General features: G+C 38.1%; 1 protein-coding gene across 1 annotated transcript in view; it reads right to left on the minus strand.

Moving 5' to 3' along the window:
• Positions 1 to 19,129, minus strand: part of RSRC1 (arginine and serine rich coiled-coil 1) — a 329,184-nt gene that overhangs the window by 117,634 nt on the left and 192,421 nt on the right. The window contains exon 6 of the mRNA XM_023755153.1: positions 19,009 to 19,060. Within this exon, the coding sequence (XP_023610921.1) occupies positions 19,009 to 19,060 (52 nt within the window). The remainder of the gene's footprint in view (positions 1 to 19,008; positions 19,061 to 19,129) is intronic.

Here is a 19,129-nt window from a genome sequence, read left to right on the forward strand (position 1 = left end):
GTTTTATAACTGAACTCTCCAGAGCTAAACTTCCAACATGGAAATTATTTGTTTATGACTGATTTCCACAATATACTATAAACGTGTATACTGTCTTTAGAGTTTTCAATTATAAAAGAAAAGCTTTTTTTTAAAAAAAAAATCAAAGGACTATAGAAAAGTAGGAAGGCACACTACCATTACTTTTACTGTCCTCCTCACAGTTTGCTGGGTGTTTTTCCAGGGCTTTTTCTCCACATTTTAAACATATGCATGCATTATGAAAAATATATACATGTCATCATCCAATACTTATGCTTCTTGCATGGTGCTTTTATCGCTTTAATGATTTCATAGACATCTTTCCTTGTTAGTCAACACATACAGCATTTTGCTTGATCTTCATGTCTTGTTAAACAGAAATATGTTGAACTTCCTTCATCCTTTTCTTGATAACTTAGAGTATCATTATAAATATCAAAACATCAAGTAAAGTTTGGCCTGTAAAATAGTAATGTCCTTAAGATATCATGCTTAGAGATATTGCCAGTCAGTAGACTCACAGTCTGATAATTTTTGAGATCTTTTGTCTCCTATTTATAATCTGACTGTCTTCCTTGTCAGAAATTATAGTCCTAAATTGAGTACTTTCTACTATTATTTTCTAATTTAATCTCATTAATATGATAGAGGTTTAAAAATTTGGTATCCAGAATAAATAAGGCATCAACATCAGTAAGGAAAGGAAGAATTATTTAACAAATGGTGCTGGAACTGATTAGCTCTTTGCAGGAAAATGAAAATTCTGTCTTTAGCATCAGCACTAAATTCCTGAAAAATTCAAGAGTTAATGATAGAATATTCATAAAAATATAAAAACAATGAAAGAAAGAAAATATTGAATTTTATTTAATAGCTGAAAGAGAAAGGCTTTTGTGAAATCAAGAATTTGATCTGTCCCAAAAAGAGGTCAGGCCTTTGTCTGCAGCTCCTAAAAGCCAGAGTGATTATAGTGTCTTTATTATTCATGGTGGGCCACGCTCTTAAGGTGACTGAGGGTGGAGACAACCACACCCAACAGGATTAGTATGGGGGCTGGCCAGGACAAAAAGATCAACTATTAGATTAGAGGGCTGAGGCTTTGAACCACGTGTCAGGCCAATCTCCAGAAATAGGGTAGGGCTGGAGACTGACTTCAAAGAAATAAGCAATGAATCAATCAACCATGCCTATGTAATGATGCCTAGATAAAATCTCTGGACACTGAAGCTTAGGTAAGCTTCCTGTGTTGGCAATACCCCATGACTATGGTCACTTATTGATTCGAGGTGGGTGACACATCTGGAGGAAGACAGGAACTTCCCTTGGAACACTCCTAGACTCAGCCCTATGTCTCTTCCACATTGAATGGTTCTAATTTATATCATTTCCCTGTACTAAGTGTGACCATAAGAACAGTAATTTTCAATGATATCTCTGAAGAAGCATCATCAAATGTGAAGGTGGTTTGGAGAAAGCTCTGTACTTGTAGTTGGGATCAAAAGTCTGGAGGACTGTGCCCTTAAACTCACAATATGGCTAACTCTAGGTAGTTTTCTAAGCTTAAACACAGCAAAAGGTGGATGAAAGGAATATGGTTAAGTAAAAGATTAATAGAGTTGACTAAATAAAACTTTTAAAATTATATATATATGCCAGCCTAAGTGACCATTACGACCGACTGACCAGTGGACTGGTCGCTATGATGCGCACTAACCACCAGGGGGCAGACGCTCAACATAGGAGCTGCCCCCTGGTGGTCAGTGTGCTCCCCCAGCCAATCTCCCGCGGCTGGCCAACCTCCCGCGGTCCCTCCCCCCAGCTGGCCGGCCCCAATCAGGCCTGATAGGGACTGGGTGAGACGGCCCCGATCGCAGGCCAGGGTGAGGGACCCCACCTGTGCACAAATTCATGCACCAGGCCTCTAGTATGTCATAATTAGCAAATAAGATAAAAAAGAAACATCATCCTAGGAATAACACGCAAAAACAACAGATACAAATATTGATAAGATATTAAGAACAGAGAAAAGTCAATAAGAAAAACACTAATTGCCAACGACAGTTAACACTGAAAAGACAAGCTTATAAAATAATTATTGGGAAACATAATGAACTAGTTATAAAATGGTATGACACAGTTTACACCATACATGTTATTCATATCAATAAATGTCAACAGGCTTAATTCACCTATTAAACAGATTTTCAAATTAATTTGAAAAAGCAAGACCTGACTATAAGCTGACTACAAAGACACCAAAAACAAAATAATTCATAAAGTCTAAAAACAAAAGAGATGGACAAAGTACCACCAAAGGCATGAGCCATGAAACAAATAACTGCTAAACTGGATGTCATTAAAATTAAAATTTTGCTCTGTGAAAAACAATGTCAAGAGAATGAGAATGCCAGTCACAAACTGGGCAAAAACATTTGCAAAAGACATATCTGATAATGGACTGTTATCTAAAATATACAAAGAACACTTAAAATTCAACAATAAGAAAACAAACAACCCAATTTTAAAATGAGAGGAATAAAACTTAACAGATACCTTATCAAAGAATATATACAGATGGTAAATAAAAATATAAAAATGTTTAACAATGTCATTAGGAAATTACAAATAAAAACAACAATGAGATACCATTATACACCTATTAGAATGGCCAAAATGAGAGGAGGTGGAGCAACAGAAAATCACAATTATTGCTGATGGGAATGCAAAAATGGTATAGCCACTTTGTAAAATAATCTGGCAGCTACTCACAAAACTAAACAGACTTCGTACCACGTGATTCAGTAGCTGCACTCCTTGGTATTTACCCAAAGGTGTTGAAAACATATCTGTACAAAAACCTGCACATGAAACTAGAATAGCCAAAGCATTCTGAAATAAGAACAAAATTGAAGGACTTCCGAACTGCTTTCAAAACTCACTATAGACCTACAGTAATCATGGCAGTGTAGAACTGGCAAAAGGATAGATAGGCATATAGATCAACAGAACAGAACAGAACAGAGAATTCATAATAGACCTAGTCATATTTGGGCAACTGAAATTTTACAAAAGTACAAAGACGATTCAGTGGAGAAAAATATCTTTCAACAATGTTACTGGGTCAATGAGATAACCACATGCAAAAACAAAACAAACAAAACAAAAAATTTCAACTCATACTTCACACAATACACATAAAATACTTTAAAACAGGACATAGTTCTCAATGTAAAATTTAAACTATGAAAATTCTAGAAGAAAACAGAAGCAAGTCCTGTGTTCGCTTGTTAGGCAAAAATTTCTTAGATATTACACTGAAAGCACCAACACAAAAGAAAAATCAGATAAACTGGACTTCACATTAAGGACTTCTCAAAAGACACTGTTAAGAGAATGTAAATATGCCATAAAATATGAAAATATTTGCAAATCACATCTTATAAAGAACTTTTACCCAGAATATATATAACTTGCAAAACGCAGCTAGTGAAAAACAAATAATCCAATTTTTTAAAATGGGAAAAGAGGATCTGTGATGGCAAACAAGCACATAAAGAAATGCTCAACAACATTCATCATAAGGGAAATTCTATTAAAACCACAATGAAATACCTCCGTACACCCACTGGAATGAACAAAGAAAAACAAAAACTATACTACTAAGTACTGACAAGGATGTAAAACAACTTCATTTCTCATAGACAATGTAAAATGGTCTAGCCACTTTGGAAAACACTTTCTCATAAAGTTAAACATAAAATTATACTATCCAGCAATCCTAGTCATAGGTATTTACCCAAGTGGAACAAAAACTTATGTCCACACAAAATCCTATTGACAATGTCATATTGGTTTAGTTCATAATCGTCCAAAATTGAAAACCTAAATACTTTCCAATAATTCCACCCTATGGAATACTACTCAGTAATAAAAGAAGAAAATATTGATATATGCAACAACATGGATAAATCTCAAAAGTATTATACTAGGTCAAAGAAGCCAGACTTAAAAAGCTGCTTAATATATGGTTCCATTTACATGACATATTGGAAGTGTCAAAACTGTAGGGACAAAAAATAGTTCAGTGTTTCCAGGAGCTAGGAATGATGGGAGAGGTTCATGACAAAGGATAATGGGGAAATCCTGATGGATGATGAAATTGTTCTATATCTGTTTTTTTTAAAAAATATAGTTTTATTGATTTCAGAGAGGGAGAGGGAGAGAGAGAAACATCAATGATGAGAGAGAATCATTGATTGGCTGCCTCCTGCATGCCCCCTACTGGGGATCGAGCCTGCAACCTAGGCATGTATCCTTGATCAGAATCAAACCCTTTAGTCCGAATGCTGAAGCTCTATCTGCTAAGCCAAACCGGCTAGAGCTGTTCTATATCTTAACTAGAGGCCCGGTGCACGAATTCGTGCACGGGTGGGATTCTTTGGCCTGGCTGGCGATTGGGGCTGATTGGGGCCGATCAGGGCCAGTCGGTGGGGGGAGGGACCAAGGGAGGTTAGCTGGCTGTGGTAGGTTGGCTATGGGAGTGCACTGACCACCAGGGGGCAGCTCCTGCGTTGAGTGTCTGCCCCCTAGTGGTCAGTGCGCGTCATAGCAACCAGTCGACTGGTCATTCAGTCAACCAGTCGTTCAGTCAACCAGTCGTAACGGTTGCTTAGGCTTTTATATATATAGATTCTGGGTGTTGTTACATACTGTTTGCACTTTTCAAAAATCAAAGAATTCACACTAAAAAGTGTATTTTATTTATTAATTTAAAAAGCATTTTTTAAAGAAAATAAACAGGCAAGTATTGGTGAAAATATTTATAAAGTATAAATCTGACTTGTATTCTGAATATATAAATAAATGTATAGGTCAATAATATAAACAATTCCTTTAAAATGGACAACAGATACAAGCAGATACTTTACAAAAGTATTCAGATAACAAATGATTGCATGAAAAGATGTTCAACCTCATGAATTATCACAAGAATGCACTTTAGAGACAAATGGAATATAACACATTCCAAAAGAATTGCTGAAATTAAACAGCAGAATACTGACAACACCAAGTGATGTCAAGGATGAGGAAAAAATGGGACTTTCACACATCACTGTAAAAACACAAAATGGTATAGCCACTTTGGAAAAAACAGTTTGGCAGTTTCTTATCAAGTTAAAATGGCACAACTATGTAACCAAGCAATCCAATTCCTAAATGTTTATTCAAGAGAAATGAAAATATGTTTATAAAGACTTGTACTCAAAATGTTCATATAAGTTTTAATCATTAAATCCATAAACTGGGAACAATCCACCAGTCCACCAACTGCTGAATGAATGAACAGACTGGTATGGCCCTGCAATGGAATACTACTCAGCAATAATAAGAAGTGATGCTCACAACAATGCAGACAAATTTGAAAAGCATATGCCAAGTGAAAGACCACAGACAAGAGTCTACATACTCTATGATTCCATTTATATGGCATTCTGAAGCTAGCAAAACGACAGTGACATAAAGCAGATTAGTGGTTGCTAAGTCCTGAAATGGGGAAAGAGAATTGACTTCAAAGGAGTACAAGGGAACTTTTTGGACTAATGTAAATGTTCTTTATAAATAATGTTGTTGGTAGTTACATGACTGTATATATTTTCAAAACTCACTAAATTTCATAATAAATATTGGGGAACTTTATCAAGTTTAAGTTAAACCTTTATTATAACCGCTTAGGTTCTCTTCATAATTACAAAACAATCAGAAAATTAAAACAAGCCAAAGAAAATTTTAATAACCTTAAATCCCACACCCAGGGATAATAACCACTATTAACATTTTGATATTAATACCAGAATATTTCAATGTAAATATAAACTTTTGGTCAAAACTAAAATAGAACCACTCTTCATTTCATACTGTTCAGGACCTTCCATTTTTTGAATTCCAAAATAGAAAATAAATATTTTCTATTTCAATAAATACACTGTGTACATTAAAAAGGAAAAACAAACTATGCTATAATTGTCCTAGTTGTAAATAAACACCAAAAATTTCTACTGTATAATGTCTTTTGCTGCCATTAAATATTTCAACATTTACAAAACTTGTTTTTATTAACATATAACTCAATTTAATTCACAGTTCTTAAGTTCCCAAAGAAATGTATTTTCTAGTTTTGTTAAATAAAATTCAAATAAATCCTTCATATAAATAGAACAAAGTTTTAACTTTTATGGGCTGACATAACAATTAAAAAATAACAGTTAACATTAAATAATTTTTTGGAAAACAGAAATGATTTTTTGGTGATTTGTTACCATCGACTCTAAATTTAGGAGAAGATGTTATACTCACACACAAAAAGGGTCACTCTATTTAAACAGGTTTTTTTTTTATTATTATTATTATCATGAAAGAAAAAAGAAACCCCAGGGTCTAAAATGTAATGAGTGATCCTATTAGTTCCACCAGACTAAAATCATACAGTCTACGTATGTGGTCTTTTCAGCCACATCTGTCATGAACCATTTTTACATCACAAAATGCAAAATACTGAGCACTGATTTACTAGATGAGACCTGGGAAAGTATTCATCATTTGCTTTCCCCCAAAAGAAAAACTGCCTCATAGGAAGATAGGTGACTGTTCTTTGCAGAGCATACCTAAAACTTACACACTTTAGAATCAAATCTTAATATAATTCGAGCAACAAAGCAAAAACTATGATGAAGTAAAGGATTAAATAAAATTTTAAAAAGGAACACAAGAAATCTCAATCATGGCTTCTCAAAATCCAAATATTTTGCTTGGCTAGAAAACACAGATCAATTATTTACAATATTTATAATATATAAAAACATTAAAAAGTGCTTACCACATAGTAGATGCTAAATGAATGACACACTTAATATTTAAATATTTCATGAAACACAATTTTATTAAACACCTTATTACTGATTTGATATTCTCCTTGAAAAGTTCTGCTACATAAAATGAAATTTTTACTTAATATAAAAATATATAATATAGAAGAGTTTTGAATTAATTACTTCTTTGACTTATCTGAAATCTGTATTGATCACTCTTTGGTACATTTCTTTACATAGTATTATTTTACTCTCACAAAAAAAAACAGACCTACAATTTTCCTTATAGGAAAAGGTTGGTTATCAGTCAAAAATGTTTAATGGCTTAAATTCAGAAATATTAAAAGGTGATTAATAAAAACTCATTACATAATTCTGTTTCAAATAATTTGACAATTATTCTAAAACCATTGAAAAAGAAACTGCAAACTTAATATATAAACAAACATCCAAATTTTATACACTTGTCAATCTTTCAATAATGAAGTCTAAGGGAAAATAAATTCACAGATACCCAAGTGAATTGGCAACTGTAAGTGACAGAAGCCCTTCTAAATCCTCTGTTTACACTGGGGATTAGTGGAGTAGATTTTGAGTTGCAAACTGAACAGTCCATGGTCAAGGGAACCTGCTCCTGTCAGCCCGCAGGGCATAAGGACAAAGCATGGTCCTGGTAGGAAGTGACCCATAAACGTATTCCTACTCAGGATTTATACAAAGCCAGTCTGCCTCACAGAAACTCCATATGACCATTAACTGGCCTGCAAGGCCTGCCAGGAGGCCTAATTACAGGTCTACAGAGCCCAATAACAAAAGCTGAAGGGCTTTAGCCTAGGGATGATCTGCTTTATACTGACTTGAGAGAGTCCATATAGAAGACCCAAAAGAAAGAGGTTTAGCTTTAAAATTCTCCCCAGAGATCCAGCATTGTACTCGAGTCTAGAAAGCCCACATGCAACATACTTCAGCTAGGCTTAAACGTACCAGCCTCTCAAAATTAACATTCAACTACTGTCTGCTTAACATCTGCTCAAACATGGCAAGTTGCTGTGGTATTGTTTGACTCTAGCTAATAGCTTTCTTCTTACTAAATATTATTAGGGATAAATAATGGTCACTCAAATATAAACATGTAACTGAAGCTAAAACAACTTATACTTTTTAAAAGCAATTTACTTAATGATACTCCTTAGGAAACACTATTATATCTTTTTGGCTTGACATAAAGCCAAAATTCTCATTCAGAATTGGAAGCTGGAAGTTAAATTAACATTATTAATTTGATTTTGTATAGAAGCTATTACATTTTATGTAGAATTTCTGAAGTTTGCAGAAACCATATTTGATAACAAAACGGTTTGAAGCAATGCCCAAGTCAATTAAAACTATTTAAGATTTCATTCATTTATTTCTTTTGAAGAGCACCATTCTTAATTCTTGGTAACTTCTAACTGTATATGCATACTGGTATGAGAAAGATGTCTGGCTCTATATCTCTTCTTTCATTATGTCACAAAGCCACTTGGTTTTTGTTTGTTTTTACAGAACATTTGGTTGCAGTTAGGTGCTGTTCTAACTACATTACCACATTAACTTATTTAGGGCTCATAAAAACTCTAAAAAACACATTATTATTATTCCCATTTCATAAATGAAAAAAACGATGTTCAGCAAGCTTTAACAACTTTCCAATGATTTTTTCAGTGAGGAATGGAGCTAGAAAAGGCACCCAGGCCATCTGACTTGAGAACTTAACCACCATAGTATACCACCTTTCAGAACAATTGCTAACATTTACTCAATACTTACTATGTACAGGCAAGTTCTAAGTGTTTTGCAAATGTTAACTCATTTAAGCTGCATAACAACAGCACTAGCAGTTATGTACTATTAATATATCCACTTATAGTTGATGAAAGTAAAACAGAGTAAATGGGAAATTAAATGCCCAAGCTCACAAAGGCAGTTAGTGAAGCTGGATATGAATATATACTGCCAACACACAACCAAGCAGTAGCCAAAATGAGGGGGGAAAAACTCTGACAGCTACTTATTTAGATAAAATTAATTTTTTAATCACTTGCCCTATTTTTCAGGTTTGTTCTACATGAAAGCCTCTCTCACAATAGATCAGGCTATGTCTTGGACTCACAGATCAGTGGTTAGAAACCTACAGAGCAAAACACCTGTCAGTTTTAAACCAGGGTAGTAGGATGGCTTTCTATGCTCCCTGGAAACGATATAGCATTATCCTGTCAATCTCATTTGTAGTTCTCAATACCACAAATATTTAAAGTTAGACTGAACTTTAGACAGTATTGAGATTTTCAAGATCATATGGCTATGAAGAAAAAGGTCAGGACTTGGCTTAGTAGGTAACGACTTAGAATAAAACCTAAGGCGGCAGAAGACAGAGTAAGGCACTTATGACTTACTACAGGCACGGTGCATGAATTCATGCACAGGTGCGATCCGGCTGGCCGGCCCTGATTGGGGCTGATCGGGCTGGGCCAGCCAGAGGGAAAGGACGCAGGAAGTTGGCAGGCCAGCCCCACCCCTGATCGGGGTGGAGGGGCAATCGGTGGAGGGGCCAGCCAGGGGGAGGGGCTGTGGGTGATTGGCGGGCCAGCCCCGCCCCCAATCAGGGTGGGGGGACTATCAGGGCGGGGCCATGCCCCCTGGTCAAAGTCCTGGTTGAGGGGACAATTTGCATATTAGCCTTTTATTATATAGGATTCCTAAGCATAGCTTCTTACCTGGATATAATGTGCAAGGGTGTGTATCTCATCTATCTTTTAAATAATATAACTAGAGGCCTGGTGCACAAAAATTTGTGCACTCGGGGGGGGGGGCGGGGGGGTCCCTAAGCCTGGCCTGTGCCCTGTCGCAGTCTGGGACCCCTCGGGGGATGACCACCTGCTGGCTTAGGCCTGTTCCCCGGGGGAACGGGCCTAAGCTGGTAATCAGACATCCCTCTGGCAGCCCGGCAGCCCTGGGGGATGTCCACTTGCCAGCGGGGAGCAGACCTAAGCTGCAGTCGGACATCCTTAGCACTGCTGAGGAGGCAGGAGAGGCTCCCACCACCACCGCTGTTTCCTGCAGCCATCAGCCTGGCTTGTGGCTGAGCACAGCTCCCCCATGTGGGAGCGCACTGACCACCAGAGGGCAGCTCCTGCATTGAGTGTCTGCCCCCTGGTGGTCAGTGTGTGTCATAGTGACCAGTCATTCCCAGTCTTTCTGCTGTTAGGGTCAGTTTGCATATTACCCTTTTACTATATAGGATAGAGGCCTGGTGCATGGGTGGGGGCTGGCTGGTTTGCCCTGAAGGGTGTCCCGGATAAGTGTGGGGGTCCCGCTTGGGTGCCTGGCCAGCCTGGGTGAGGGGCTGATGGCTGTTTGCAGCTGGTCACACACCCTTCAGGGTGGGGGTCCCCACTGGGGTGCCTGGCCAGTCTGGGTGAGGGGCTGAGGGCCGTTTTCAGGCTGGCCGGTGACTGAAGCTCCCAGACTCTCCTTTTTTCTTTTTTTTTTTATTCTGGGGTTTGTTTACCTTCTATAATTGAAACTTTGTTGCCGTCACTAGAGCTCAGAGCCAGCTCCTGCTCGCTCCCAGCTCTGAGGCCACAGCCTGCTGAAAGCAGGTATCTGGGGTTTGTTTAGCTTCTATAATTGAAACTTTGTTGCTTTCGGAGCTGTTGCTTTCGGAGCGCAAAGCCGGGCCGCGGCAGACGGGGAACCTTGGCTTCCTCCATCACTGGAGCAAGCAAGCCTCCTGCTCGCTTCAGCTGCGTGGCTGCCGGCCGTCATCTTAGTTGGCAGTTAATTTGCATATTGCCCTGATTAGCCAATGGGAAGCGTAGTGAAGGTATGGTCAATTACCCTTTTTGCCTTTTATTAGATAGGATACTTAACCAGCTTCTAACCCAGCAAGGGACTCTGAAATGCATGACCTTAGGTTTATGACAAAAACATTGGCAGGCATAAAACATTACCCTAAAAATTTTTTTTTTTTGCATTTTTTTTACCTTAAAAATTTTTTTAAGTTATCAGAAACTGAACTATTATGAGCACTCTAATAGTTAGGGGAAAGAACATTTTGACTGAAACTTTAATCCTTTTCTATTATCAATTAGAAAAAACTCATTTCAGAACCAAAGGTTTGTGTAAAGATAGAAATTATTTTATTGTAAGATAACTGTTGCATTACACTAACAAAACCAGATAGGCATTTGGTGATATTTTCTATCACTCTTCTTTCTGCCTAACATAAATCAGGGATTTAACTTATGAAGAGAAATAGCTCAAATCAGAAATCATTGGATATGAGTCCTGGTTTTGTCACTTATTAGGTATGTGATCTTTTACAAATCATTTATGCTTTCAGGATATTTGTAAAATGAAACTAATTAGCTCTCAATGCAGTGATGTGAGCTGAATGATAAAAGATTTATGAAAGTGCTTTGAAAACTATAAAGCACAATACAAAGAGCTATAGATATAATTCAGAAAAGGAAATATTAAAAAGGTTTTATGATAAAGGTGATTTACCATACATGCACTAAAAATTTTCTATTTTTATTACAACATTAGAGCCATAATTATAAAGGTTACATGTGTCAGTAATTTTATTTAAAGTAAAACATTAAGGACAATTTAGAGACAATTATATCTTGTGAAAACTGTCATCTTTTTTCATGCTAATAAAACATATTTATGTTTCAGAAAAATCTCTCCTCTAAATTGTTCTTCTAACCCATGAACATACTTGGCATAAGATAATATTGTGTTTTTGTGGAAAACCAAAATGTTTGGAAAGGTGCTAAAAAGTCAAACAACAGTGACAGCAAAAGTGATGGAGACAAGTCTTTAAGTAAACGTATTATTCCTTCTCCTTCCTGTGTGATAATCATGTTTTATTATGTTTTCTGTCATATACACTATCTTAAAATTTAAGATTAAAAAGCCATATTATTGTCATAGATCTTTTACATTTGAAGCCAGAAAATTTTTTCGTATGTTTATTTTAAATTCCATCAAACAGTGGTTAAAATGAGCACACTAGGATTCAAAGGTTAAATTTTCAATTATCCAGATAATTTGTTTCTCCACAATACTTATTCACCAAATATTAATAGCTGGAATTCTATTTAGTATAGTACCCCTCACTACAGGAGCTGTTAGAACTGCTGGGAAAGATTTAAAAGTTTTAGATATGGCCTTCAGAAGTTTATCAGTCTATTGGGAAAATATGTCCAGCACTCATGAAACAAATAATATCAGCAGTATGTGAGTAAATATCAACATAGTGTTTACAGACAAGGACAAAAAGAATTCAAAGGAAGAGAGAAAGATCATGTGCTGAAATGCTCAGAAAAATCATATGGAAATTTATTTGAATGTGTCCTGAGTGTTTAAAGAGGGGAAGAGTAAGAAGGAAGACATTTCTAGAAGGGATAAAATCCTGAGAAAAAGTACAGAAATGAATTCTAAGCAATAAATACAGTAAACTCTGTGGATCCACCATACAGAACCTTGGAACCTCAAGCATAGAAGTATAAAATTGATTTTGTAAGCAACTGAGAGCCAATGAATAATTTTGAGCAAAGCAGTAGTATGACCAAATGGTGGCTGAGAAAGCATCATCTGGCAGTGGTATTCACAAAAAGCAATGTGAAATAAACATTTTCTGGTGGCTATCATTTGCCAGGCTCTGAACTAGGCACTTCATATATAATATTTATCTTCATCACAACCCTATAAGGTAGTTATTATCTTCCCCCTTAAAAATGAGAATAGTATGGAATAGAGAAGTCCCTAATCCTAAATACTTTCAAACAGGTAACCGAAATGTGAGACATGGTCAAGTGGACACATTAGGGGGCTGTACTAATATATTGCTGGTGAGAAAGTAATGTGGTTCAGCCACTATTTGGTGGTTTCTCAAAAAGCTAAACAGAGTTACCAAATTACCTCACAATTATACTCCTAGGTATACACCCCCCAAATTACAAACAGGTACTAAAAAAAAGTGCACCTACAATAACAAAAGAGAAAGATGCAAATTGACTGTACCTTCACGATGTCCCACAGCCAATCAGGAGTATGCAAATTAACCCAACAAAGATGGCAGGTTAATTTGCATACACAGGCGCCAAGCAGCCTAGGTCCAGGGGATGGGCATCCTAGGACCCAGGCCACTCTGAGCCTGTAGGCCCACGCGTAGGCCCGGAGTGGCCGGGGTCCCGGAACGCCCCCGGCCACTCCGGGCCTACATGCGCAGGAGCCGAGCAGCCAGGGGTGGGGCAGGAACATCCCCGGGACCCAGGCACTCCGAGCCAGTGCACGCACAAGCAGCTCGGAGCGGGGCGAGAACGTCCCCTGCAGCGAGCAAGCAGTCCCCCACAGCAAGCGAGCACATAGCAGGGCCTTGCTTGCCCCTGGCTGTGTCAGCAAGGGGCAAGCAGTCCCCTGCAGTGAGTGAGCAGACAGAAGGGCCCTGCTTGCCCGTGGCCATGGCAGCGAGGGGCAAGCAGTCCTCCGCAGGGCCCCCACAGAGAACAGACACCAGGGCCTGCAGTGGCATCAAGCAGGCAGGTCCACAGAGAGCAGAGAACCACGGGGAGCGGGCCTAAACCGTCAGTAGGACATCCCCTGAGGACTCCCAGATTGGAGGGGGTGTAGGTCAGGCTGAGGGACCCCCCCCCCCATGCACAAATTTCGTGCACCGGGCCCTTAGTATATATGTATGTGTATATGAATGTTCAGAGCAACACTGTTCACAATAGCCAAAAGGTAGAAATGACCCAAATTTCCATCAATATATAAATGAATAAACAAATGGTGTATATACATACAATGACAACAGAAATAAAATACTGACACATGCTATAACATTGCTGTACCCCAAAACATCATGTTAAGTGAAAGAAGCCAAACAAACATGGTCACACATTGTATGATTTCATTTACATAAAATTCCAGAATAGGTAAGTTCATAGAGAAAGAGGGCCAACTGGTGGTTGCCAGGACTGGTGGTAAGGGAAGTGAAGAGAAAGCTGCATAATAGAAAGAGGTTGTACTTTGGAGTGATGCAAATCTTTTAGAACTAGATAGAGGTGGTGGTGATTATAAAACATTCTGAATGTATTTAATGCCACTTTAAATACATCCATAAAAATACATATGTAATTGTTCAATTTGAATAATTATGATTCATTTTATATTATATAAATTTCATCTCAATAAATTATAGAGAACTATAGTAAACCAGAAAATATAAAAATCTGTCATACTCCATTTAAAAAATCCTGTTTGGGCTAATGAAATTGCTCAAGGTCATTGGATGAGTAGGAAGCAGAACTAGGACCCTTCTGCTATTCACTGCCATCTCTCTGCAGAAGAACTAAAGCAAGACACCAATTAGGGGGTAATGATTAATTAGCCTTTGGGTGAAATGGTTGGTGTCTAGACTAAGGAGATGGCAGTGGGAAAGGTAATAAAGGCATCAATATAAAAATATTCAAAATAAGAGTCATTAATTCTACGTGAATGATTGAAAAAATGTCAAGGTTTTGAATCTTAAAAGTATTTTTAAAAAGGAAAAAACTCAAGGCAGAAACAGTTTGCAATTGGATTTACTCAGTATTATAGAATAAATCATGAACTAAAGTTACAATTTAGATTCAGTTTTAAAAATTTATACAATTTGCATCCTTCTGTATCTTATTGCCACTTGAAGATTTAAAAAGCAACCTTAGATAGAACCTTAACTGTTAAACAAGAGATACAAAATTGAGTTTCCATTGCAACTTGGCAATGAACCTGAAAAAAGAGCCTATCTAAATCTGAAGACTTAGCATAGCAAAATATAAAAATGTAACAGTGTAGTGCATATAAAATATAATTATAAATACAATAAAATCTGATTTCAAATTCATGTTTGGTACAATATGCATGACATCCTACAATTACATTTTGCTTAATGTTACTTTGCTCTTTCAAAATCATACCGCTAATAATCATTGCCAAATGTTCAAAATGTATTTTAATTTCAAATTAGTAATATTAACATTCACTAATAAATCAATAACAATGCAATGGTTATATATAAAACTTTCTTCTGGGCCCCAAGTTAGAGGAAAAGACTACGTATAATCAGCAAGTTTCTATATATAAATCCTATCAGCCACATTATCAATACATATAAAAGGTTAAGTAACTGACGGGCCGGTCACTGGCAATCTATATCTATAAAAGCCCAGCGACCCTTCTGGCAGAACGACCAGAACAACTGGTCGCAATGACGCACACTAACAACCAGGGGGCAGACGCTCAATGCAGAAGCTGCCCCCTGGTCGTCAGTGCGCTCCCACAGCAGGAGTGCTGCTCAGCCAGAAGCCGGGCTCACAGCTGGCGAGCACAGCAGCAGTGGTGGGAGCTTCTTCCGCCTCCGCGGCAGTGCTAAAAAGCAGCGAGCCAAGCTGTAAGGAGTGAGCAGGCGGGCGGTTAGGAGTGAGCAGGTGGGCAGTAAAGAGTGAGCAGATGGTGGTTCGGTTAGGAGCAAGGGGTCCCGGATTGCAAGAGGGAAGTCTGACTGCTGATCAGGCCTAAACCAGCAGTCGGAGGGGTCCTGAATTGCGAGAGGGCTCAGGCCGGGCTGAGGGACACCACCCCCCATTCACGAATTTTGTGCATCGGGCCTCTTGTTTAAAAATAAACGTTGACTCACGCATGCGCAATACATAAAAAGCTCTCGCTGGCACCAATTGCACGTGTGTGTTTCGATCTGTCATCGTCAATCATGAATTTGGTTGACACTTCTATTATACAGAAAGGGCAAATAGCGATATTAAAATATTTCTTCTAATTAATTTCCTTTCAATGTGCATGAATCCGTTCACCAGGCCACTAGTAGTAATTATAAGGCTGAAATAAACCCTGTCTCAAGAATCCAGCATACAGCCTTGTCTTTCCCTGTACCTGATTTTAAGGCCCCAAAGTAGAAAATGTTTTCTGTGGAAACTCAACTAAACTCCAATGTGACACAACGGGCATGATTTGGCAGACCTTCCTACCCACCTACCTCAATCTTAGGCCTAGAGGAGACTTTAACTGCAAGCCTCACCAGACTGAGCTCAAGTTCTTTTATTCCCCTCTCTTTATTTCATTTGTTTACTTTTAATAATACAAAGGACACCTGGAATTCATCACTGAAAGGAGACCTGGAACTTTGACAATAAGACCTATATTTGCTTATATGCTACTCCCCTATCCATCCACCTGCTTCCTCTCTCCAGGCCAAGGGTTCTCATTAAAGGCAGTACTAGATATTTTTCAAATGGGTATAATACATACAGCAAGTCATACAACGAAGCATATATTCATGTAACTGGAATAAAAAAGCAAAGTCTGGTAAAAATGGTTGATTAACAGTGGCAATGAAAAGTAGCACAGATTTTTTGGAAAAAAATTTAGCAAAAATGTATAAAAAGCGGCTTTAAAGATTAATACCCTCTAACCTCATAAACTCATTTCTATAGAACCAATCCCAAGAAAACAATAAAAAAAGGAAAACACAATTTGTAACAAGATGTACATCACAGTGTTATTGATAAGAGGGAAAAGCTGGAGAAAACATATTTTCAATAAGAAGAAATTAATAAATAATGTTACATCTCACTAAAGTCTGTCCTTTCCTTATCCAGACCAATATATGTCTTTAAATTTGAAAACTGTCATAATATTTTGAAAGTTTCTCAAATACACAGAACCTAGCTTTTTATCCTTAATAGAATTTACAATGTTAAATTTTAAATAACGAGGAGTGACAGCTGGGACTGATATAAATAAGTTATACACTGTGAGGTTTGGACTGTCAGATTTGTATTATAATATGCTTCAAAATCATATTAAAAGATCAAGACATCAAAGAAAACTGTATAAAACTATGAAATGAAATTCTTTATAGTTGTATTGATGAAAAAATATTTTCTGAACTAAGCATCATATTTTCCTTTAAAGCAAGAGTTTTTTTACACTCAATTTATGAACTAAAACATATTTTTCAAAACAAAATGCCACTAAAGAATGAGTGTATATTATGTAAATGATAGAAATCACATTAACTAGCTTTAGCCTATAGTTTAAAATACTATAACAAGAAACATTTTAATGTATCTTGTTTTCTACATAACTAAAGATAAAATGAATTAGGTTAATATCCTATATAATAAAAGTGTAATATGCAAATCGACTGAACGGCGGAATGACCAGTCAGCGGGGGGCAGGGCCAGCGAGCAGGCAGTGCCAAGGCCAGCCAAGGCGCGTATCAACGGGCAGAGGGAGGGAACGGCGATGGGAAGGAGGGTGCGACCAGCGGCAGCGGAGGGGTGATGGGGGGGCCAGCACCAACCCCTGATCAGCCCATCTGGTCGCCTCCCGCAAAGGGAGGCCGGGTGGTAATGGCGGGTGATCCCGTCTGGTCGCCTCCCACAGAGGGAGGCCAGGCGGCGGCAGCGGCGGAGTGATGGGGGTGGTGCCGTCCCCTGATCGGCTGGCAAGGTCGCCTCTCTCAGAGGGAGGCCAGACTGTAGCTTAGGCTGTTCCCCCTGGGGAGCAGGCCTAAGCCATCAGTAGGACATCCCCTGAGGACTCCCTGACTGTGAGAGGGTGCAGGCCGGGTGAGGAAACCCCCCGACCCCCAGTGCACAAATTTTCGTGCATCAGGCCTCTAGTATAAAATATAAGTGACTTTTAAAGTAATATAGAGGGCTAAAGAGACTCATAGTCAAAATACTTACCAATTTTTATCCCTGTATGGTAAGTAACTTCTATTAATGATTTATGAAGCTAGCATATCATTTATACTGGTGTTCCAAACTTTAGACCGTGAATATTTTGGGTCAGAATGCAAGAAGTAAATGCAAGCCAACCTTAAATCATAAGTACATATATATTTTCTCAATCAAGGCATACAAATATATAACTACTGTCATTTGGTAGTCTGAAATTACTTTTGACAGTAAAACAGAATTCTTATTTTATAATAGAAAATTATGGCCTCTAGTTAATAAATAAAACACATAGTATTTTAAGATTAGGTGGTAACCAGAACGGTGGTAAACTGACTAATGAATTAGTACAATGTAATTATAAAATTTCATTTACCTTGTTTCCTTTGGCTCAATGAAAACTTCAATCTAGAACTCACATCTTATACAAAAATTAAATTAAAATAGATCATAATCTTAAATCTAAAATGTAAAAATATAAAACTTGTAGAAGAAAATGTAGGAGAAAATCTTCATGATGTAAGGTTAGCCAAAAAAATTCTTAAACATTCCACCAAAAGTACCATCCATAAAAGACAAAGATCAATAAATTAAACTTAATCAAATTAAAACAAAAACAATCCTATATAATAAAGAGGTAATATGCAAATTGACCATCACTCCAACACACAAGATGGCCGCCCCCATGTGGTCAAAGATGGCTGGCAGGAGAGGGCAGTTGTGGGTGATCAGGCCAGCAGGGGAGAGCAGTTGGGGGGGACCAGGCCTGAAAGGGAGGGCAGTTGGGAGCGACCGGGCCGGCAGGGGAGGACAGTTAGGAGTGACCAGGCTGGCAGGGGAGGGCAATTAGGTGCGACCAGGCTGGCAAGGGAGGGAAGTTAGGGGCAATCGGGCTGGCAGGGGAGCAGTTAGGCGTCGATCAGGCTGGCAGGGGAGTGGTGAGGGGTGATCAGGCTGGCAGGCAGAAGCGGTTAGGGGCAATCGGGCAGGCAGGCAAGCAGTTGGGAACCAGCAGTTCTGGATTGTAAGAGGGATGTCCCAGATTGGAGAGGGTGCAGGCTGGGCTGAGGGACACACACCCCCTTCCCACCCCGGGCACGAATTTCATGTGCACTGGGCCTCTAGTTTTATAAATAAAAAGGTAAAGAATGACCTTTTAGTATTATACTGCAACAATAAATATTTAAGGTAAAATACAGTCATACATACAATCTAGAGCTCATAAATTTGTGAGGATAAATGAAAATAGGTGTTTTTCTCTTTGACCCACCTGTAAGCATGCTAGGATTTATTTCAAGGGTTTTCATTTAAAATTAATTATCAATACTTACCAGCAGCTTCAAGAACCAACTGTAGTCTGGCTTTGGCCTGTTCAGCTGGTGGCTAAAAATCAACCATAAAAGACATTTACAGGTCAGTTTTAATAGATGGAGCTTTAAATTAATGCATTGT

Source organism: Myotis lucifugus, unplaced genomic scaffold, assembly GCF_000147115.1.
Source record: "Myotis lucifugus unplaced genomic scaffold, Myoluc2.0 scaffold_70, whole genome shotgun sequence".
NCBI lineage: Eukaryota > Metazoa > Chordata > Mammalia > Chiroptera > Vespertilionidae > Myotis > Myotis lucifugus.